At 43.5% G+C, this 23240-nt stretch overlaps 1 protein-coding gene across 4 annotated transcripts in view; it reads left to right on the top strand.

Moving 5' to 3' along the window:
• Nucleotides 1-543: 543 nt before the first annotated feature.
• Nucleotides 544-23240, top strand: part of Qrich1 (glutamine rich 1) — a 37976-nt gene continuing 15279 nt past the window's right edge. The window contains exons 1-4 of one of the 4 annotated variants that reach the window (XM_040740303.1): nt 544-710; nt 2172-2231; nt 14306-14635; nt 16557-17585. In XM_040740303.1, the coding sequence (XP_040596237.1) occupies nt 14327-14635; nt 16557-17585 (1338 nt within the window). In that variant the 5' untranslated portion in view covers nt 544-710; nt 2172-2231; nt 14306-14326. Of the gene's footprint in view, nt 711-1135; nt 1410-2156; nt 2232-14305; nt 14636-16556; nt 17586-23240 lie in introns of those variants that run through there. The other 3 variants (XM_040740304.1, XM_040740302.1, XM_040740305.1) reach the window with 3 other exon arrangements.

The following is a 23240-nucleotide window of genomic DNA, read 5'->3' on the forward strand; positions in this document are numbered from 1 at the left end:
TAGGTGAGTGCCTGCAGCTTTAAACCCTTCCACATTTTCCCTGTGTACAAACACGAGGCTGCCCGAGGCCCGCTTTAAGGTGGAGCTGACTGCTAGGCTGATCTCAGATGGGAGCTGACGGCGAGCATTCCAGAAGCTGTTTTCCCCAGAGTAGCGGCAAGCCCGAGCATCTCTCGGTCGTGGCACAACGTTAAACCGGGGCCCAGCTTCGCGGTTTGGGGGCCACCTTAACCACGAGGCCGAGGCAGGCCGGGCCACGCCTCGCGAGGAGCCGTGCAAGCAGGGGAGGCGCGGGCGCGACGTCTGAGGTGTGTTCACGAAGCACGCTTCCAGACCCCGGGCAGGAGCAAAATAACCCCTGGGCACTGAACCCCGGGCCTAAGCCCCTCCCCGCCATGGAGGGGCGTCCCTGGGCGTGGCGCTCCTTTCCACCCTCAGGGATGCTCGCTCAGTTCCCTCAGCCTCCCTCTCAGGCAGAAGCGTTCCCTTTAAGTCCGACCGGCAACTCTCGCGGGATCCGATGCCTAGATTCTCGCGAGAGGGGCACTCGGCTCCCATTGGTTGTGAGGGTTGAATGTAAGATGGCGCCCAGGGAGCTGTGAGGAGAAAATCCTGTCGGTCTTGGAGCAGCAACGGCAGAACCGAGGCCCCGGGCGGTGAAGCGGGGCCGGCGGGTAGAGCGGAGGCAGCGGCGGCGGTGGCGTCGCCGGGTGAGGGCTCTGGGGGGGGCGGGGATGCGGGAAGGCTGTGGGCCTGGGGCAGCAGGCCCACTCCACACAACGGCGGGCGGGGGCGGGCGGGCCGCTGCCGCTGGGCCCAGGCGACCTCGGGGCGGCTTCGGAACGGAGAGCGTCCCTCGGCTCGCGTGCCTCCGCCCCGCGGGTGGGGGAGGGGCGAGCCCGGGACCTGGGTGGGCGCGGCGCGCGGGCGCGCGCGGTGGCGGGCGCGCGCACGAGCATGTTTTTTTTTTGCTCGCGGTAACGCGCGCGCTGTGCGGTCCTCCCGTTGCGCGGAGCCGCTCGACGTGCGCGCTCCCGCTGACTCCTCAGCTGTGGCCCATGGGCTAGAGCGGCTTCCGGGGCGCGCGCCTCTTCGCGACCCCCCCCCCCCCCGGTGTTGCGGCGCGCGCCCTGCTGTTGGTTGGTCGGTCGTGCTGTCCCGAGTGCGCGCAGGACGCCCCTTTTTGAACCGAGGGCCGGCAGCCCGGCGGACGACCGACCTACTGCGTGGGGAACGTGGAGGGTTGGGCCCTTCCTGCTCTGGTGACGTCCGGGGCAGCGGTGGCCTAGGTCTGCAGAGACATCTAGCGGCTTTGCTGTCTGGCTTGCGGCTCCGCTCCTCTGTGAGGCAGACAAGATTGCTCGTACTAACTGAAGAATGCTGTTATTTAAGCCAGGCCCGTGTACTGGGTGGGTGCTCGGGGAGGGTGCTACCCTGCTTCGGAAACCGAGTCCTATTGGCCAGAGACGGCATTGGGTCCCCTTGGCTTTTTTCGCCTTGTACCGGTGCTTTGTGCCTAGGAGAGAAGGCTAACGTTACCAGGCCCCTCGTAGTACCTGCTTTTCTTCCATCAGAAACCGATTCGTCCATAAGCGCAGTTGATACACGTCACCCCTGTGCTCTCTGTAAAGAGACCTGCTAATGTGTGTGGTACCAAACTCTCCGAGCTTTAAAATTCCGCTTTAAACCCTTAAGTGCTGCGCCCCCACCCCCCAACCCCCGCGCCTGGGTGGGAGGGGCTTGCTTTTTCTGTTCCGAATAAGGGCCAGCCTTATTGATAAACTTGATCAATGATTTGCCTTTTTTTTTCCAATTTCTAAAGTATCCCGCAGAAATTTCTAAAGTCTACCCGTGTCACTATAAAAACCAAGTGACCTAACTCCTCAGCTTTTTTTTCTTTCTTTTTTTTTGTCCCAGCACTGTGATCTGTTGTCAAGGAAACTCTAGGTTTGTGAAGGAGAAATATGCACCTTTTTTCTAACACAAAACATCTACTAGTTTATTATACAGTTTTGGTCTGTTAAAGTTTAGGAAAAGCAAGCTAAAAGGAGTAATAGGAATCAAGTTTGATAGTAATGTTTTTTTTAATACACTGTATTTTTTTAAGAACAAAGTTTAAACTTAAAAAGAGGCTGAGGATGGAAGGAACTTCTTTGTTCTATCTTCTTCAGAATGTTAGAAGTCTTAAGAACTCAGGACAAGCAGCAGACATACATGCAACATGATGACTGGTGAGTTAAAATCATTCATATGCTGGAAGTATGTGTGCAGTCCGTTACCCCCTCCTCCCTTGGTAATACAGCAACGTTACAAATCCTGTCCTTCATTCTTGGTGTTGTCTGCTAGAATCCGCTAGCTACTAGAGAACTGCAGATGTGGGAAACTGTTGCTTGGACAGTGGTCCCTTAAGTCAATGGAACATGCAGGGCTACAGGGTTAACATTACAAAGCATCAACTAAAAACCTAATTTCTTTTTCCTTTTTTGAGACAGGGTTTCTCTGTGTATTCTTGACTGTCTTGGAACTCACTTTATAGACCAGGCTGGCCTGTAACTCAGCGATTTGCCTGCCTCTGCCTCCTGAGTGTTGGGACTAAAGACATGCTTTGTCTGCAAGTACATCTGCACACCAGAAGAGGGTGTCAGACAGTTGTGAGCTGCTATGTGGTTGCTGGGAATTGAACTCAGGACCTTAGGAAGAGCAATGAGTGCTCTTAACCACTGAGTCGTCTCTCCAGCCCCCTAAATGGTTTTTTTTTTTTGTTGTTGTTGTTAAAAAAACCTGTGATTTATTGAGGATGTGCTTAAACTTTTTGTACCTTTTAAGCTTGCTTATTCTGGATTATCTTTTTTAAAGCAATGTTTCCATCAACTATTATTTACCTGGTAGATGCCTTTTAGTCCTCTGGGATAAACTTTTCTACTTCTCCAAGAACCTAAACAGTTTTGTATCTCCTTGCAAAAGCTTATGTTGATGTTGTGTCTCCAAACAAAAGCTCAAAAAGGGGTTGAATTCTGCTGTGAATTTGAGTTAACTTGGAAAAAAAAACCCAACACAAATCAAAGCCTAGTTAGGGATTTTGGGTGTGGCTGTTCTCTTTAACAGCAGCCTCAAAATCAAGGGTGTCTTCTGTAAGCTTGCATGTGTTTAGTCAATAGTGGTTTCTACCTGATATGTTATGCTTCTTCTCTGCTTTTTAAATGGCCGCGCTCTATCTGTGACTATGTTTCTGAGTTGTCCTTAGAATGAGGTATTACCTTTTGTTTGCCCTCCTGCTTTTGGTCCCAGGTGTAAGACCTCTAAGTGCCAATATTTTACCTATAATACTTGATTGTGATTTCTGTTTTTAGTAGGCTTTTGTCTGTTTTTGTTATTTGGTGCAGGGGCTTGAACCGATAGTCTTGCACATGCTAAGCATGCAGTTCACCACTAAACTACATCTCTGGGCTGTGGTTTGTCTTATTAAACTGACTTGACTGCATGAAGAAAAAGATGTACATTTTTGCTTTCTTCAAAGGGGAAAGGAATGGTTCTTTGGACCCACTTAGAAAGCTGATCTTTTTCTCTTTGAGACGGTTTTAGGAATTTGGGGCTGGCCTGTTGCTGTGGAACATGATCTTGACCTTCTGATACTCTTGTCTCTGCCTCCCAGGTGCTGGGATTATAATAAGTATGTTGACACCAAACCCATTCCATGTGGGTTGGAGATCAAACCCTGGGCTTTGTACATGCTAGCCAAGCACACTAAAACACCCTCCCTTTTATGCAGTTTACAGATCAGATTAGTGTAACTACATCTAAGAAATAGAATGCCAGCATCCCTGTATCCATTCTTCCTCATAGCATCTATCTGGAGACAGCTAAACTCAATCTCATTTTTTAAAAATGTGTGGGTGTTTTGTCTGCATATATGTCTGTGCACTATGTACATGCAGTGTCCTCAGAACCAGAATAGGGTAGGGTGTTGGATCCCCTGGGACTGGAGTTAGAGACAGTTATGAGCTGTTTAGGGGTGCCAGGAATCAAACCCAGGGCTTCTGGAAGAGCAGCCAATGTGCTTAGCTACTGTTAAACCATCTCTTCAGCTTGATAATCTTGTTTTTTTTTTTTATATATATTTACTACCTTTGTATCCTGAAATGCATGTTTTGTTTTGTTTTTTAATCTGTATATACACGTGCAATCCTGTTTTATGATTATAATTATTTTCAAGACAGGGTATCACTGTGTACTCTGACTGTTCTTGAATTCACCATGTAGACGAGGCTGGCTATGAATTTACAGAGATGCACCTGTCTCTGCCTCCTGAGTTTACTTTATTATTGTTTTGTGTGTGCAACTCTAGTAGTTGATGTCCATTTCTGTATTGTTTTGTTGATACTCCATAATTTTCTATCCCATACTGGCAAACATCAAAATTGCTTCAAGTTTATAGATATTAGTGCTACTATGAGCATTTGTGTGTATTTGGTTGTCGTATACATTTAAGACTAGGGCTGCTTGGGTTTTTTTGTTTTGTTTTGTTTTTTAAAGATGATTTATTTTTATTTCATGTGCATTCATGTTTTGCCTGCATGTATGTCTATGTGAAGTTGTTGGGTCCCCGAAACTGGAATTACAGGCAGTTATGAGCCACCATGTGGGTGCTGGGATTTTAATGGAAGGGGTATTTTCAACTTTACTAGTCAGTGTTGGTGCTTGTACCAATTTACAACCCATCAGTATTTGATAAAAATATGGATTTTAAATTCTTGGAAGTGTGTGTTGTTTAAAAATATGGAAATACCCTTAAATATGTCATTTCTCAGTAAAGGCGTGGGATGGATGAGTGGCCCCAGCAATGGTTTCTTTGACAGAGTTTGTAGTGGGTTAGTATCTATAAGAATAGAAGTAGGTTTTCCACTGTGCTTCTTTGACAGTTAATTCTTTACCTTATTTAGAACAGGTAGAACTGACATATGAAAATTAGTCTTTTTTTTAATGTGAAAATGTAATTTTTAAATCAGACTAAGCAGCCGGGCGTTGGTGGCGCACGCCTTTAATCCCAGCACTCGGGAGGCAGAGGCAGGCGGATCTCTGTGAGTTCGAGACCAGCCTGGTCTACAGAGCGAGTTCCAGGACAGCCTCCAAAGCCACAGAGAAACCGTCTCGAAAAACCAAAAAAAAAATAAAATAAAATAAAATAAATCAGACTAAGCTGTGAGGAACCACATTGTCAGAGTAGTTACCTTGAAAAAGGTTTGGGGCTCAGGAAAGAGGCAAGACTGAGGCAACTTGGGCTGTCTTCCCTCAGAATTTCAGAACCTCAAAAAACTCGGCTAATCCAAAGGTAGCAAGTTATCTTGATTGTTGCAGTCAGTTGTGGCTTGAAGTCCTTGTTATACACTTCCCCCCTTACTGCTGTACTGACTAATCCAACAGACAAATCCTAAAAGGCAGAAATAAATGGCTCAAGAAGGGGTGAGTTTGGAGAGTAATAGAATTATCTCGTTTTATTTCTTGGTTTGAGACGGGAGTTCTTTGTCTAATAACCTTGGCTGTCCTGGAACTCTCTGTAGACCAGGCTGGCCTCGAACTTATAGATCCATCTTTGTCTGCCTTTGGTGTGCTGGAATTAAAGGCCTGCACCACCACCTCCTGGCTAGAATCATCTCTTAATAAATAAATGGAAAAAAAAGAAATGAATTAGGGAAAATACCCTTGGAAATGTTTTTGAGTAATCATTTCCGTGAGTACCATTGTGCTCTAGTAATGAAATAATAACTTGTATATTAAACTTTGGTCAGGCACCCTGTTAATAATAGCTCTACTAAATTGAGTAAGGCAAATAACTAGCATAGAGAAAGTGAGTGCCTTGGATCTCTTGGTGGGAGCTGGTTTGTCTTTATTGTTCTTCAAAGCAGCTGTTTACAGTTGCTACCTATTAGGAGCTACTGTGTTTTCTCTTTTTTCATTGTTAATCTCACCTGATTGCAGATACTGGGGGTACTCAATGTATTTCCACGCCTTGGTGGTTTTTAGAAGTCTTACAGTTTCTCTGCTGCTTTTCACCTTGGCTTTGTCTTGGCACTAATTAGGAGTCTTTTGTAGTGGGTAGTTTATCTATTATGGAGGTTCAGCCTTTGTGTGTTGTAAGCAAAACCTTGAAGATGTTAATGCTCTTCATTATGTAAATTTTGTTGTTTGATGATTTTGTTAGTAAGAGTTGAAGATTTTTAGGGAAAAGCATACTAAAAAAAGAATTGTTTCTGTCTCACTGTTGCAGTATAACCTTGGGGGTGGGTGAATGCTGACTTGTTAAGTATGTTGCTTGTTAATGCAACTTGTAAAGTAGAGCATTACATAAAAAGAAACTTACATGTATCATCTAATTGATAGTATTATGATATTTTGACTTTTTCTCCTAGTATATAAATTGTATTAGCTATCTTTTAGTTTTGTTTTGTATTTACACATCTAATTACGCTTCTGTGTCATGAAATATTTTCAAAATTATATGTGGCATTGGGGCAAGAAACAACTCCCTCATTCCTTTTTTGGGTTTGTTTGTTTGTTTGCATTTCGAGACAGGGTTTCTTGCTCTGTAGACCGGGCTGGCCTCTGAACTCACAAAGATCCCCCCTGCCTCTACCTCCAGAGAGGTGTGCACCACCATTTCCTGGCTCCCTCATTTCATTTTTGACATACCTTTTTCTTAGTTTAATTTAAAAAAAATTTTTTAACCAGGCTGGTGTATCCCAGGCTTGCTTCAAACTTGCTATGTAATCTAGGTTAACATATTTTCCAAAAATGGTTGTGGAGTCTGTCAGTGGTGGTGCATGCCTTTAATCCTAGTACTCGGAAGGCAGAGGTGATCTCTGAGGCCAGTCTGATCTATAGAGTGAGTTCCAGGACATCCAGGACTACACAGACAAACCCAGGCTCAGAAAACAAACAAAGATTATGGTTATATAGATGGACCAGTGGAATTTCGCTGAAAACTTAAGAGTTTTTTTGGTTAGGTTTTTTTGTTTGTTTGTTTTTGTTTCTGTTTTTTTAAGGCAGGATTTCTCTGTGTATCCCTGGAACTCAAGAGATCCCCTTGCCTCTGCCTCCCGAGTGTTGGGATTGAAAGTGGGCACCATTAAACCTGACTCACAGTATTGCTTCAAAGTACACCTAGGAGATATGTTTGGTTCCCAGAGCCGCTTAAAAATAAAATACACAGGCCGGGCGGTGGTGGCGCACGCCTTTAATTCCAGCACTCGGGAGGCAGAGGCAGGCGGATCTCTCTGAGTTTGAGACGGGTTGGACCGACAGCCTCCAAAACAATACAGAGAAACCCTGTCTCGTAAACCAAAAATAAAATAAAATAAAATACACAGAAGACAATATTACAAGTGAATGATTATCTGAACTTAATGGTAGAGAGATCTTTTAAATATTTTGCAAGCCAAGCATGATAGCATTGTCTTTAATCCCAGCACTCCCCACTCCCAAAATTTAGGGGGCAGATGGATCTCTGAGTTCTTTGGCCAGTCTGGTCTACATAGTGAGTTCCGGGAGAGAGAGAGAGGGAGGGAGATTGTGAGAGAGGGAGGAAGGGAGGGAGAGAGAGAGAGAGAGACAAAGAGATATGTGTGTGTAAAACAGCTTGGAAATTTTTGCTATAAGATTTTGTCTTTTTGTTTTCCAAAGCAGCATTTGTACTCCAGGTTGAAGCTAGTTTGGTGAACTTTTGGATTTGGGGGGGGGTATTCTAGTGTGATGGATATTTCAAGTTTGCAGGTTAAAAGGATAAGAAATGAAAATTGGCTGTGTTTTCTGTAAAAATTTACAGGTCTGGAAAGTTCTTTCAAGGTAACCTTTTCTAGTAAGAATTTTAAGTTCTATATCGGGGATTGCTCAGCAGGTATAGACACTTGTCACGAATCCTAACCCTTGAGTTCAATCCCTAGGACCCAAATGGTAGAGGTCAGAACCCAATGGATTGTCCTCTGACCTCTACACACATGCAGATATACACACAGATAAATGTAATTTTTGTTGTTGTTTTTTGAGACAGGATTTGTCTGTATAGCAGGCCTGGCTGGCCTGGAACTCAGTGTGTAGATCAGGTTGGCCTTGATCTCAAAGAAGTAGATCAGCCTACTTCTTTGTCTACCTCTGGAGTGCTGGGATTAAAGGTATGACCAGCTATGTAATAACATTTTTTAAAATAAAGTTCTCCCTTGAATCTATTTGTTAAAGTGTTTTAGCTTCTTTTGATTCTTTTTTATTTTTATTTTTTCAAGGTAGTTTCTCTGTGTAGCCCTGGCTGTACTGGAACTTGCTCTGTAGATCAGAGATCCTCCTGTTTTTGCCTCCTGTGATTGCTGGGATTAAAGATATGTTGCTAGGTTCTCTGATTTTATTGACTTGTAGGGAATTAGCCTAGAACTTTATATCATTGGGGATCTGAGTATTCTATTTTATAATGGGATGAAAAACTGGTAATTCAGCATTGTAGAAGACATACTAATAGGTTCTTATGTAATTTCACTCTAGTCCCCTTTAGAGTAGAAGGGTGTTTGTAATTAGATAAGAGTCCTACATATTGTGAACTTTATAATATTGAGATATTGAGAATTTTTGTTTGTGTGGTTTTTCAAAACAGGGTTTCTCTGTTGTCCTGGAACTCACAGAGGTCTGCCTGCCTCTGCTTTTTCTGAGTGCTGGAACTAAAGGTGTGCGTCACCACTGTGAGATAACTGAGTATTTTTGAGGCGAGGTTTCCTGTATCCCAAATTTCTTTTTAGCTGAGGAAGACCTTGTGCTTCTGATTTTCCTGTCTTATACCTACCTAAGAACCACTGTTTCCAGTTTATGAAATTTTGGAGATTGAACCCCTGAAAGACAAATACTTTACCAACATGCCTAGCCCTGCTATTTGGTATTTATTATGGGAGACATCTTCTTAAGGAAATTCCAGGAATGGTACATTCTGGTTCTTGCAAGTGAGTCAGTAAATTTGGGTCACTAACACTGAAAACCACCTGCTTTGAATCTAACAAAGCTGGGCATGGACGCTTTTTAATCCCAGCACCTAGGAGGGAGTGCAAGGAGGAGGCAGAGGCAGATGGATCTCTGTGAGTTCAAGACCAGTCAGAGTGAGTTCCAGGACAGCCAGAACAACACAGGGGAACCCTGATTCAAAAAAAAAAAGAAAGAAAGAAAAGAAAAGAAAAGACCAACCAAACAAAAAGATGTGTAAGAAGGGCAAAAGAGTAATTTTCAGGGCGGTCATGGGTGGCGCATACCTTTAATCCTAGCACTTAGGAGGCAGAGGCAGGCAGGTCTCTGAGTTTGGGACTAGCCTAGTCTACAAATCTAGTTCCAGTCAGAAGACAAGAGGCCATCATGGATTTCTTGAAAAGTAGATACCCTCCTAAGGGTAGTGGCTTGAAATAATTGAGTTTCTATAGGATATAAGAGCATATCTATTGTTTTGTTGTTTTTCTCCTCCAATTTTTCTTTTTTTAACTATGGGCCAGGTGTGGTGGTGTATGCCTTTAATCTCAATACATGAAATACAGAGACAGGCAGATTTTCAGCTTGCTCTACGTAGCGAGTTTCATGCCATTCAAGGCTACATAGTGAGACCCTGTCTCAACAGATTTTTTAAAATTAATTAATTTATTACTAATACAACACCCTGCCTCCATGTACACATCAGAAGAGGGCACCAGATCTCATTACAGATGGTTGTGAGCCACCATGTGGTTGCTGGGAATTGAACTCATGACCTCTGGAAGAGCAGTCAGTGCTCTTAACCTCTGAACCATCTCTCCAGCCCCCAGATGTTTTTTTTCTTTTAAATGTTTCTATGTGTATGTATGTTCACAGGTGCCTAAAGAAAACACAAGAGGGCATCAGGTCCCCTGGAGAACTGGAGTTAAATTGGTTTTAAGTCATCTGATACAGGTGGTGGAAATTGAATTCAGGTCCTCTGTTAACTAACTGCTGTATCGTCTCTCCAGTCCCATGTTGTTGTGTATTTGTAGAGAGAAGTATTCACAATATATGCATTATTATAAAGAATTGTCATTGGACCGTTTTGTTTGGAAGCATAATTTGTATATTATATGTAGAACACTCCACATAAATATTAACAATGTCAGCAAATTAATAGCCATAAGACCATCTGCTTTTTGGTTTCACTGTTCCTCCCAAGATGTGGACCAACAATTTGAGAAAAGTAGTACACTTCTTAGTATATTCAACTAGATTGTTCAATTTGTAGTTGTGAGTTACAGTTGTAACAGGAAGAAAGAATCTTTTTAATTTTATTCATGTGTATATGTGTCTGCCAGTGTCAGTAGGGATCAGAAGGCAGCATTGAATCCCCTAAAGCTGGAGTTACAGGCAGTTGTAAGCTACCTGACATGGGTGCAGGGATTTGAACCTGCATTCTCTGAAGAGCAGCCATCTCTCCAGCCCCAGAAGACTTTAATTCTTCCTCTTAAACCTTAAATTATAAATATAAAATTTATATATACATCTGTCATATGTGAACTGTTTAGAGAGGAGTGGAACACAGTTTTAAAGTCAGCTGGAGGAAAGTAGATGATTCTATAGCATAAGGTAGACTATCTCAATAGTAAAAGAGAGACTAGTGTTTATTGCTTGATGGCTCAGGAGGAATAAATCACTTTTCTAGACATTTAAGATCAACTGAGAGCCCTTTTTGGCAAGAAGCTTCTCTTGGTTTGTGTTACTCTTTCACCTGTGGCTGCTCTTGTTCTTAAGATAGGGCTGCCTGCCGGGCGTTGGTGGCGCACGCCTTTAATCCCAGCACTTGGGAGGCAGAGGCAGGCGGATCTCTGAGTTCAAGACCAACCTGGTCTACAGAGCGAGTTCCAGGACAGCCTCCAAAACCACAGCAGAGAAACTCTGTCTCCAAAAACAAAACAAAACAAAAAAAGATGGGGCTGCCGAAAAGAGGGTACCGCAGAGGTAGTGTTGACAGTCAACATAGGGTCCATAAGTCATTGTGCTTTTTGTTCCTGTTGACTTGTTTTTAAACTTCCATTCATTCATTCACTCATTCATTGTGTGTGTGGTATGGAGGTCAGATGATGATTTGTGGGAGCTGATTCTTTTCTTCCATGGTATACATTGTGGGGATTGAACTCAGGTCACAGGTCTTTTTTTTTTTAATCCTTTAGCCATTGTTGGTGCTTTTGTTTTGAAAGTCTTGTCAGTTGCTTTTGCTGCTCTTGCAGATGACCTTGAGCTCTGGTTCTCTGGATTCCCTCTCCTTGGGTACCAAACCCAGGGCTTTGTGCATGCTAGGCAGACAACTCTGCCAACTGAGTTACATTCCCATCCCTTATTTTTGTTTTTTGAGGCAAGGTTGAATGATGTAGTCCAACCTGGCCTTAAACTCATGATCCTCCTGATTTGGCTTCCTGAGTACTGGAATTACAGGATTGTGGCTCTGCCTGGGCCCAGATCATTTTTGTCTTAGATACTTGATGAAAAAAATGTACAAAATTGATTTCTGAATTTTAATAGTAACTTAGTTATTTAAGGTACTACTCAATTCCTTCCGATTTATCTTAAACTTCCTTATTTTTATTTTATGTGAATATCAGTGTTTTGCCTACATGTACCACATGCATGCCTCCTGCCACACAGGCTAGAAGAGGTGGTCAGATCCTCTGGAACTGGAGTTACAGGTGATTGTGAGCTGTCATGTGGGTGCTGGGAATTGAACCCTGGTCCTCTGCAAGTGCTTTTAACCATTTAGCCATTTCACCAGCCCCACTTACAGTTATTTTAATAAAATTAGTCAGTAATTACATGGTACTACTGCCTGTTTCTCAAGTATTTTTCCAAGCACTACACACACATATATTCTTTCTCTCATGTTAACTCTGAGGTAAGTGCTATATTTTATTCCTGTTTAATAGAAAGAAAAAATTAATTTAACTGGTTTGCCTAGAGTTGACACAATATGAAATCAAGTAATATGGCTCTAGAGACCATGTATTTAGCAAAAGAATAATCAGTATATGGCAGAATGAGATTTGGTCTTTCCTTTTTCCTCTTTCTCTTTGCTCTTAATGGTGTGTGGGTATATGTAGCATGTAGTTCTAGCTGGCCTCTGGCTTGGGATTCTATTGCCTCACTCAGCTGGGATACATGTGAATATGTGAACAAGAAGTACACACTAAGTTCAGCAGATTTTTGATGTTTCTTTTGTGTATTTGTCCGTTTGTTTGCTTTCAAGACAGGGTTTCTCTGAGTAACAGTCCTAGAACTCACTTTGTAGACCAGGCTGGCCTTGAACTCAGAGATCTGCCTGTCTCTGCCTCCTGAGTGCTGGGATGAAAGGTGTGTGCCACTACACCCCAGTGATTTTTTTCTTCTTTTTTTTGTGTTTCTAATGGGAGATAAAAGATGAAGAACATGCCCCCGTCTCTTAGGTCTTGCTAGATGGTATACATAAATAACTCTACCTAGTAATGGAAATAAAACATGCTAGTAGGGCCATGTGACCAGCTAAAGTTACACAATGAGACCCTGTCTCAAAAAGAAAGAAAAACATATCAGTACGTAAGTATCTGCTCCTTTAAAATAGTACTTAAAGAATATGCTTGAGTTTTGTTTTAGTGTGATAGTTTGGTTTAAAAAATGTGGAAGAGGACTGGGCGTTGGTGGCGCACGCCTGTAATGTCAGAACTGGGGAGACAGAGGCAGGTGGATCTCTTTGTGTTTGAGGCCAGCCTTGTCTACAGAGTGAGTGCCAGGATAGGCTCCAAAGCTACATAGAGAAACCCTGTCTCGAAAAACTAAAAAAAAAAAAAAAAAAGAACGGATGAAAGAAAAATGTGCAAGAGGGTTGGAGAGATGGCTCAGAGTTAAAGAGCACGGGCTGCTCTTTCAGAGGTTCTGAGTTCATTTCCCCGACAACCACATGATGGCTCACAACCATGTGTATGAGATCTGCTGCCCTCTTCTGGCCTGCAGGCAGAACACTACATGAAACATAAATAAACTTTAAGGGAAAAAAAAATAAGAAAGGTAGGCATATTATACTGGCTCATACTTGCAATCCCAGCACTCAGGAAGCTGGAGGAGTAGGGTTTACCAGCCTAGGAAACCAGCCTAGGCTACGGAGAATGCTAGGACAGGACTGGTGAGGTGGCACAGCAGGTGAGAGGCACTTACTGTGTAACCCTATGATTTTTATCCCCAGAACCCATGTAAAAGTAGAAGGAGAACAAACTATACTTGTCTTCTGACTCTGTACACTTGTCATGGCATGTGTGCCCATACATTATCCTGTACATTACTGCTGCTAATAAAAAGGAGAAACCTAAACATTAAAAACAAAAATACCTAACTAGGTGGTGGTGGCAACATGCCTTTAATCCCAGCACTTGGGAGGCAGAGGCAGGCGGATCTCTGTGAGTTCGAGACCAGCTTGGTCTACAAGAGCTAGTTTCAGGACAGCCTCCAAAGCCACGGAGAAACCCTGTCTCGAAAAACCAATACCCCTTCCCCCAAAAAAAAACCTCACAGAGGCCAGGCTTAGCACTCAAGGCAGATGCAGGTGAATTTCTGTGGGTTTAAGGCCAACCAAGGGTTCATAATAAGATCTTTTCCTTCCCACCCCTCCAGACAGGGTGTCTCTGTAGCTCTGTAGACAAGGCTGGCTTTGAACTTACAGAGATCCACTTGCCTCTGCCTCCTGAGTGCTGGGATTAAACGCGTGTGCCACCACTGCCTGGCGTGAGATCCTATCTTTAAAAACAAACAGCCGGGCCTTGGTGGCACATGCCTTTAATCCCAGCACTTGGGAGGCAGAGGCAGGCGGATCTCTGAGTTCGAGGCCAGCCTGGCCTACAGAGTAAGTTCCAGTACAGCCTCCAAAACAATACAGAGAAACCCTGTCTCGAAAAACCAACCAAACAAACAACAATAACAGCAAAACCCTACAGTTTATTTTGGGGGCAGGGGAAGATGAACACTTTTCATTGGAATATACATACATTTCTATTCTCACTGTCAGTGTAATTGTGTCTTGTGCATTTCAAGGTACATAAACGGTAGAGTTGGTAAAGGTGGCTCAACAGATAAAGCCATCTATTGCCAAACCTGATGACCTGAGTTTGATCCCTGAGACTCACATGGTGGAGAGAACCAACTCAAGTGGATTATCCTCTGACCTCCACACGCATGCCTTGGCATGTGCATGCGCCCCTCCCAATAAATTATTTTAAAAAATAAAGCATAATGTTAACAATAGCAAAATGTTGACTGTCCATTTTAATTCTAGGAACCCTAAGGACTCTGCAATATGAATAATTCTCTGGAGAACACCATCTCATTTGAAGAGTACATCCGAGTGAAGGCGAGGTCTGTCCCACAACACAGGATGAAGGAATTTCTGGACTCACTAGCTTCTAAGGGACCAGAAGCTCTTCAGGAGTTCCAGCAGACTGCTACCACCACCATGGTGTACCAGCAGGGTGGGAACTGCATTTACACAGACAGTACTGAAGTGGCTGGGTCTTTGCTTGAACTTGCTTGTCCAGTCACAACCAGTGTTCAACCACAAACTCAGCAAGAGCAGCAGATCCAGGTTCAGCAGCCACAACAGGTTCAGGTAAGAGAAAATATTAGTTGAAGCCTGTTAATAAACTTTTATTACTTTTGTTTTGTCTCACACTTTTGGTTAGTTACAATATACCTATACAGATGTTAGAAATGTTGGAAGTTATTTTATCAAGTGGGGAATACCCCCCTCCCCCAACGGTTTCTCTTTGTAGCTTTGGAGGCTGTCCTGGAACTTGCTGTGTAGACAGGCTGGCCTCGAATTCACAGAGATTTGCCTGCCTCTGCCTCCTGAGTGTTGGAATTAAAGGTGTGTACCATTGCCCAACGTGGGGAATCATTCATACTTAATGTGGCTTGATGATATCTGTGGCCACTGTAAACTATAAAAACTGCAGGTACTTGGCTGTTTGCTTTAGAGAGCTCAAACTACAGAAAGTAGATGCTAGCACTGAATTTGGATGTGACAACATCATGTGATTGAGTCTTTCCTTCCTTCTGTGACAGTCTGAGCAGAAAGCACAGGAAAGCTAGTTTTGACTCATTATGGAAAAGTGTGGCATTTGGAACTTGCTGTAAAATTAAAACCTGATGTATGGTGATCTTAATTTAGTTCATCCATCTCAAATCTCTGATCACCTATAGATTTCTGTGTGGCATTTTTTACCTGCTAGCCTCAAATAATGCTAACTAAGCTTATTCAAAATGGAGGAAGGAATACAATGGCTGATGGGGCATAGGCTCCTTTTTAGGGATCTCTAGAAGAAACAGTAGTCTCCTCCAAGTAGTTTTCTTGGCCTTATATTGTAGTTGAGTTTCATTTTACTTTAGATGCATGTATGTCTGTGTGAGGGTGTCAGATCTCCTGGAAATGAGTTCCAGTCTTGAGCTCCCATGTGCTAGGAAGTGCTCTTAACTGATGAACCATCTCTCCAGATCTCCCCCCCCGTTTTTTTTTTTACTTTTTAATTTTAGAGAAAATAAGTTTCCTGAGGAGGCCAAGCTGGGTGGATCTGCTCACTTTGGGTTCCTGAGTAGCTAGGATTACAGATCTGTGACAAAATACAGCTTTAGGGATTGGTTAGCTACTACTTCCAAATGTGTGCCATGGCATTTATGTACCTCCCTTTGCCCACATCATATACTCAGGATAATAATTTTATTTGTCTTTGTTTTTTGAGACAGGGTTTCTCTGTGTAACAAACAATCCGACTGTCCTGCAACTCGCTTTGTACACCAGGCTGGCTTTGAACTCAGAGATCTGCCTGCCTCTGCCTTCCGAGTGCTGGGATTAAAGGTGCATACCACAACACATGGCAATAATAAATTTTTAAAATTTAAATAGCATTTTTTCCATTTATTTTACATATTGACAACAGTTTCCCCTTGGTCCTTGCCAGCCACTTGTCCCCCTATTTAAATTTTTTAAAAATTAAAATTGTGTATTAATACTTGAGGTCATAATTTTATTTAGTTTTATTTATGAATGACGTCAGACTCAAACAACGGCTATTTCATGAATGTAGGTGTTTTGCCTGCATGTGTTGTGTCTGTGTAATGTGTGTGTGGTGCTTTTGGAGTACAGAAGAGGGCATCACATCTCCTGGAACTGGTTACAGAGGGTTGTGAACCACCATGTGGGTACTAGGAATAGAACTCAGATCCTGAAAGAGCAGCCAGTGCTTTTAAACTACTGAGTCAACACTCCAACCTTAATAAAAAAAATTTAAATGTATTCTTAAGTATATCCTTATACCACTCTACTCTTAGGCACAAACCCAAAGGGGCACATTTTCAAAGAAAAAAAGTAAAATTGAACAGAGTTCTCATGTTTTGTTCTTGGGGGCACTACTACTGCAGATGCCTTGACTGATGCAGTTCCCCTTGCTTACATTATACAGAGCCCGCCTAAAAACTTTCTTTAAGATTTGGATGTTGCTTGCTTTACTCACTGGTGAATCTTGTTCCTGCAGGTACAGGTGCAGGTACAGCAGTCTCCACAGCAGGTCTCGGCTCAGCAACTTTCTCCTCAGTTCACTGTTCACCAGCCTGCTGAGCAACCCATCCAGGTCCAGGTGCAGATCCAGGGCCAACCACCGCAGTCAGCAGCCCCCTCCATCCAGACCCCATCTCTGCAGAGCCCCAGCCCTTCACAGCTGCAAGCAGCCCAGATCCAAGTGCAGCACGTGCAGGCAGCCCAGCAGATCCAAGCTGCAGAAATCCCAGAGGATCATATCCCACATCAACAAATCCAGGCTCAGCTGGTGGCTGGCCAGTCTCTTGCTGGGGGCCAGCAGATTCAAATCCAGACCGTGGGTGCCCTTTCCCCACCACCATCCCAGCAGGGCTCACCCCGGGAAGGGGAACGGCGGGTTGGCACAGCCAGTGTCCTTCAGCCAGTGAAGAAACGCAAAGTGGACATGCCCATCACCGTGTCCTACGCCATCTCAGGGCAGCCAGTGGCCACCGTGCTGGCCATTCCACAGGGCCAGCAACAGAGTTATGTGTCTTTGAGGCCAGATTTACTGACAGTAGACAGTGCCCACCTGTACAGTGCCACTGGGACCATAACTAGCCCTACAGGAGAAACTTGGACCATCCCTGTTTATTCTGCCCAGCCACGGGGGGACCCTCAGCAGCAGAGCATTACCCACATTGCCATTCCCCAGGAAGCCTACAATGCAGTTCATGTCAGCGGCTCACCCACAGCTCTGGCAGCTGTAAAACTGGAGGATGACAAAGAGAAGATGGTGGGCGCCACATCTGTAGTGAAAAACTCCCATGAAGAGGTAGTGCAGACCCTTGCAAACTCTCTCTTTCCAGCACAGTTCATGAATGGCAACATCCATATCCCCGTGGCTGTGCAGGCTGTTGCAGGCACATACCAGAACACGGCTCAGACTGTGCATATATGGGACCCGCAGCAGCAGCCGCAGCAGCAGACTGCACAAGAACAGACCCCACCCCCCCAGCAGCAACAGCAGCTCCAGGTTACTTGTTCAGTAAGTGAGACCTAATCTGTAGGGCATTTTGCTTCCTTGATTTCCAGTGTACCATAGCACTTACCTATAGTGTGTGGATTATTTAACTCCCTCATGTTTGTTTTAACAGTGATATATTTGGGGAAAGGAAGAGAAGCAGATTAGGCTGTATAAACAGACAACAAGAAGTTTATGGTTGGAATTCGAAAAAATGATCAGTAATTCTTTTGTAGCTTTTAGAGAATATTTGGGGTGGCATGCCTATAATATTCTTTGTAATATCTTTATGATGAGTAAGGTTAATGCTATGATGAAGGGAAGACCCCAAAGTGTTTATTTATATATATAGTCTTTGGGCTACTTACATAAACAGCTGTAGTTGAACCATTAATGTAGCACACAGGTAGTAAATTTATGGTGGAGAGCGTGTGAGATATATTTTTCTTTTATTTGTCTTTGAATATAGTATAAAAAAGTTAAAAGACCTAAAATACCTCTTAGTAGGTCTATTGAGTGGTTCTAGATGTGGGGGTTCACACTTGTAATGCTGGCACTTGGGAGGCAGAGGCCAGTGGATCTGTTGAGTTCAAAGGCAGCTTGTTCCATATAGCAAGTTTCAGGCCATCCAGGGCTATGAAATGATACTTTGTCTCAGAAAACAAAGGAGGAAAGAAATGGAAAAATAAGGAAATTAGCAAATTGGCCTGTTGTGCATATCTGTTGAAACCAGAAACTAAGCCTGTGTAAGGATTTCAGGTATTAAGCTGGCTTGCACCTGTTACCTTGCAGAATGCACTCAGGCAGGACCCTGGTCAGCCCAGGGTTCCATGACTACTAGTCTGCACGCAGATGCAAAGGATCCCTTTAAAAGAAAGAACCCTGCCCACTTTTCTCTCTAACCCTCTCTTTCCTACTGTTCCCCTGGGGCAGACAGGATTTTTCCTGTCTCCCTCTTCTCTCTGTCTCTTTACAGCTCTTTTCTCCTGCCTCCTCCTCTTTCCCTTTCTAATAAAACTTCTCACTAAGCTCTGCCTGGCAGAAACCTTCTTCCTTTGTCCTCATTTTCATCTCCATCTTTTTCTACACCTGTTTTATTCTCAGTACTTTCAAGACGTTATCTGTAGAAACTAACTCTACTTTTATCTAGTTTTTGTTTGTTTGGTTTTTGAAACAGGGTTTCTTTGTATAACAGTCCTGACTGGCCTTGAACTCACTGAGATCCCCCTGCTTCTGCCTCCCAAGTGCCAGGATTAAAGGCAGGGCACCATCACCGCCTTGCATATCTAGTTTTCTTTTAAGGTGGTAATGTTATTGGTTGTGTAGGCTAATTTGATGTGTTTAACTGGTTCTCTTGCCTCAGCCTCTCAAGTAGTTGAAACCAGATGTGCACACCACTGCATGTATGGGCTTTTTGTTGTTTTTGTTCTTAATTCAGGTATCAATTTTTATTTCTTTTTTGTTTGTTTTTTTGAGGCACAGTTTCTCTAGGTAGCCCTGACTGTTCTGGAACTTGCTCTTAGACCAGGCTGGCCTCAATATCTGCCTCCCAGCCGGGCGTTGGTGGCGCATGCCTTTAATCCCAGCACTCGGGAGGCAGAGGCAGGCGGATCTCTGTGAGTTCGAGGCCAGCCTGGTCTACAAAGTGAGTTCCAGGACAGCCTCCAAACCTACAGAGAAACCCTGTCTCGAAAAACCAAAAAAAAAAAAAAAAAAAAAGATCTGCCTCCCAAGTATTGGGATTAAAGGCATGGTCCACTTTGGCACAACTGATTGTTTTATTTTATGTGTATGGGTATAGGTGCTTGCCAGTGTATATGTCTCTACATTATATGTGTGTGTTGCCTGTAGAGACCAGAAGAGGGTGTGTATGATCCTCTGAACCTGGAATTATAGGTGGTTGTTAGTTCTTTTTTTATGGTTTTTCAAGACACTGTCTCTATGAAACAATCTTGGCTGTCCTGGAACTCGGTGAGATTCACCTGCCCTCCTCACAAGTGTCTTTTTTTTTTTTTTTTTTTTTTTTTTTTTTTAGATTTATCTATTTATCTGGTGTGCAGTATTCTACCTGCATGTATACCTGCACACCAGAAGAGGGCACCAGATCTCATTATAGATGGTTGTAAGACACCATGTGGCTGCTGGGAATTGAATTCAGGACTTCTGGGAGACCAGCCAGTGCTGTTAACCTCTGAGCCATCTCTCCAGCCCCCTTACACAATTCTTTTTCTTTTTTCTTCCCTTCTTCCCTCTCTCCCTCTTCTCAAGATAGGGTTTGTCTGTATAGCCCTGGCTGTCCTGGAACTCACTTTGTAGATCAGGCTGGCCATGAGCTCACTGAGATCCACCTGCCTCTGCCTCCCTAGTATTGGATTAAAGATGTGTACTACCACTGTCTGACTCCACAGGTTTTTTGTTTTTGTTTTTTTTTTTTTTGTTTTTTGTTTTTGTTTTTGTTTTTGTTTTGGTTTCTCTGTAGGTTTGGAAACTGCCCTGAAACTCTCTTTGAAGACCAGGTTGGTCTCAAACTCACAAAGAGCCACTTGCCTCTGCCTCTCGAGTGCTAGGATTAAAGGCGTGTGCCACCACTGCCCCTGACTCCACAGTTCTTAATTTGGGATAAAAAGAACATTTGTGAACCATTCTTTCATTATAGGAATTTTGGGGTTTTTTGGTTTTTTTCAAGACAGGGTTTCTCTGTAGCTTTGGAGGCTAGCTGTCTTGGAACTCTCTGCATCCTGAGTGTTGGGGCTAAGGCATGTCTAAGGCATGTGCCACCACTGCCCGGTCCATTACTGGAGTGTTAAAAAAAGAAGAAGAAGAAGGATGTTGGCTGTGGTAGGGCAGAAGAAGAAGTCTAAGATCCCAGGTTCAATTCCCAGCACCCTCATTGTATGGCTCACAACTGTATCTAGGGAAACTGACACTCTCTTAATAGTCTCCAAGGGCACCTTCACTCATAAGCACATATAAACACATAGACATATACTCATAATTATTTTTCAATAAGGAAAAAGATCTGGAGAAATGGCTCAGCAGCGAATAGCCCTGACTGCCCTTCCAAAGGACCTGGGTTTGATTCTTAGTGCCCACATGGTAGTTCACAACTGTCTATAATTTGCCCTCTTCTGCCCCATTTCTCCACCCCTTATTTTTGTTTTTGTTTTATTTGAGACTGGGTGTCTATATATAGTTCTGGCTATCCTGGAACTTGGTGTGTAGACCAGGCTGGCTTTGACTCACAGGTTCTCCTGCCACTGCCTTCTGAGTGCTGGAATTAAAGGTCTGGCCTCTCTTCAAGCCTCTTAGAGTACCAGGCACACATAGTGTGTGAGCAGACATGCATGCAAGCAAAGCACCCATATGCATAAAATTAAATTTAAATGAAAAAGGAAAGAGGTGTTGGAGATTGTCTAGCACTCACATAAAAATACCAGGCATGGCAAAGAATGTGTGTGACTTCAACACTGGGATCAGAGACAAGTGAATTCTAGCAAGTCATTGGCTGACCAGCTTAGCAGAAACTGACCCAACTTGAGGTTCAGTGAGAGAACCTGTCTCAAGCAGTAAGAGTGTAAGAGTACAACCCTCTGTCTTTCCCAGTCCTCCTAAGGTATGCACATAGGTGTGTGTTCATATGTGAGCACACACACACAATGTTTTGAGCCAGGCATGGTGGTGCATGCCTTTAATTCCAACACTGGGAAGGCAGAGACAGGCAGATCTCTGAGTTTCTGGCTATAGCCTGATCTACAGAGCAATTTCCAGGACAGTCAGGATGGTTATACAGAGAAACTGTCTCAAAAAAAAAAAAAACCCACAGTATCTTGTCAAAGCTAATAGAAATGTGTGTGTGTGTGTGTGTGTGTGTGAGAGAGAGAGAGAGAGAGAGAGAGAGAGAGAGAGAGAGAGAGAGAGAGAGAGAGAGAGAGAGAGAGAGAGAGAGAATTTTCAAGCCAGTAGAAACAACTTTGCCTTCAATGGAAGTTATTTGATATTGGCCCTGGAGAGAGTTTCAGCAGTAAAGATCACTGGCTGTTCTTCCAGAGGACCTGGAGTTCAATTCCCAGCACTTACAACTGCCTATAACTCCAGTACCAGGAGACCTGGCATTCTCACACAGAAATGCATGCAGGCAAAACACCAATACACATAAAATGAAAAATAAATCATTAAGAAAAAGAAAGTACTTGATATCCTTCAGATTTTAGGGTTAAAGGTCTGTTAGTGTTGCTTAAGAATCATTGTTCAGACTTGGATATGTTGTAACATCTAAGAACCTATTATTAGGGATCTGTTTTGAGGTTGTTTAACCTTTTGGGAATTGTAACTGATACTCACAGATGTTGTCATTTCTCTTACATAGCTTACCTTCAAGATCATTGATGATGTACCCGTTCTTTTAGAATAGTGCCTTTTGTCTTTAGTGGTGGTGAATGCCTTTAATCCCAGCCCTGCGGGGATGGGCAGAGGAAGGTGGATCTGCATTTGAGGTCAGCCTGGTTTATAGAGTGAGTTCTAGGACAGCCAGGACAACACAGAGAAACCTTGTCTCAAAGAAAAGAGAAAATGGATTATGTTCTTACGGGTGAGAGCATTATTTGAGGAAAATCATAAAAAGTAGAACTTGAAGCTGGTGTGGTGTCACATGCCTGTAGTTCTAGCATACATAGGATGCTAAAGCAGGAAGATCAAGGGATTGAAGCCAGCCTGAAACTGTATTGAAAAAAATACCAAAAGTCTTATAAACTGGAAATACCATGAAGATTCTCTGTCTTACCTCTGATTTTACAGTGGCAACAGAATCTTCACTATTGCTTTACTATTTGGTTTTTACGAGACAGGGTTTCTCTGTTTTGGAGGCTGTCGGTCCAGCCCGGCCTCGAACTCACAGTGACTCGCCTGCCTCTGCCTCTAGATTGCTGGGATTAAAGGCGTGTGCCACCAACGCCCGGCTGCTTTACTATTCTTTGTCTATGAATAACTGGTGTAGACTGAAATTATCAGGGGAACATTGCTTCCTTACCCCCAATACTGGGATTATTATATGCATGGGTCATGTCCACCCCACCAGGGAAACTCCTTTTTGGATGGGTTTCTCTGGAGCTTGCTATGTAGTTTTTGAAAGCCTGTCTATTCTTGCAGGTTTCACTTTTGCACTTCCAACCAGGATTATACTTTGTAGTTGTTGTGTGAGACAGGGCTTTGGAGGCTGTCCTGGAACTCGCTCAGTGGACCAGGCTGGACTCGAACTCACAGAGATCCACCTGCCTCTGCTTCCAGAGTGCTGGGATTAAAGGCGTGTGCCACCACTGTCCAGCAGGATTATACTTCTGTATACCTAGTCCCCTGCAGTCCTGGAGACTGACTCTATGTCTTCTCTACTGCTCCAGCCTCCAGTGCTGATTCCAGTCCTTGGTCATAGAAGACCACTCAAATTATAGCCTGGCAACAGGGCACAGGCATGGGTGTTTTTCTACAAGTTTAGGTGATTTTTTTTTAAGGTAGAACAAAGATTTTTTTGTTTTGTTAATGATTTATATAGGGTTTTATGTAACATACTTAGCCTTAAAGTCACAATGTAGCTAAGTGTGTCCTTGACCTAGTTATCCTCTCCTCCTTCCTCTTCCTGTCTTCCAACTGTTGGCATTACTGATATTTACCACTGGGTTTGCAACT

Source organism: Mesocricetus auratus, unplaced genomic scaffold (genome assembly GCF_017639785.1).
Source record: "Mesocricetus auratus isolate SY011 unplaced genomic scaffold, BCM_Maur_2.0 Super-Scaffold_100691, whole genome shotgun sequence".
Taxonomy (NCBI): domain Eukaryota; kingdom Metazoa; phylum Chordata; class Mammalia; order Rodentia; family Cricetidae; genus Mesocricetus; species Mesocricetus auratus.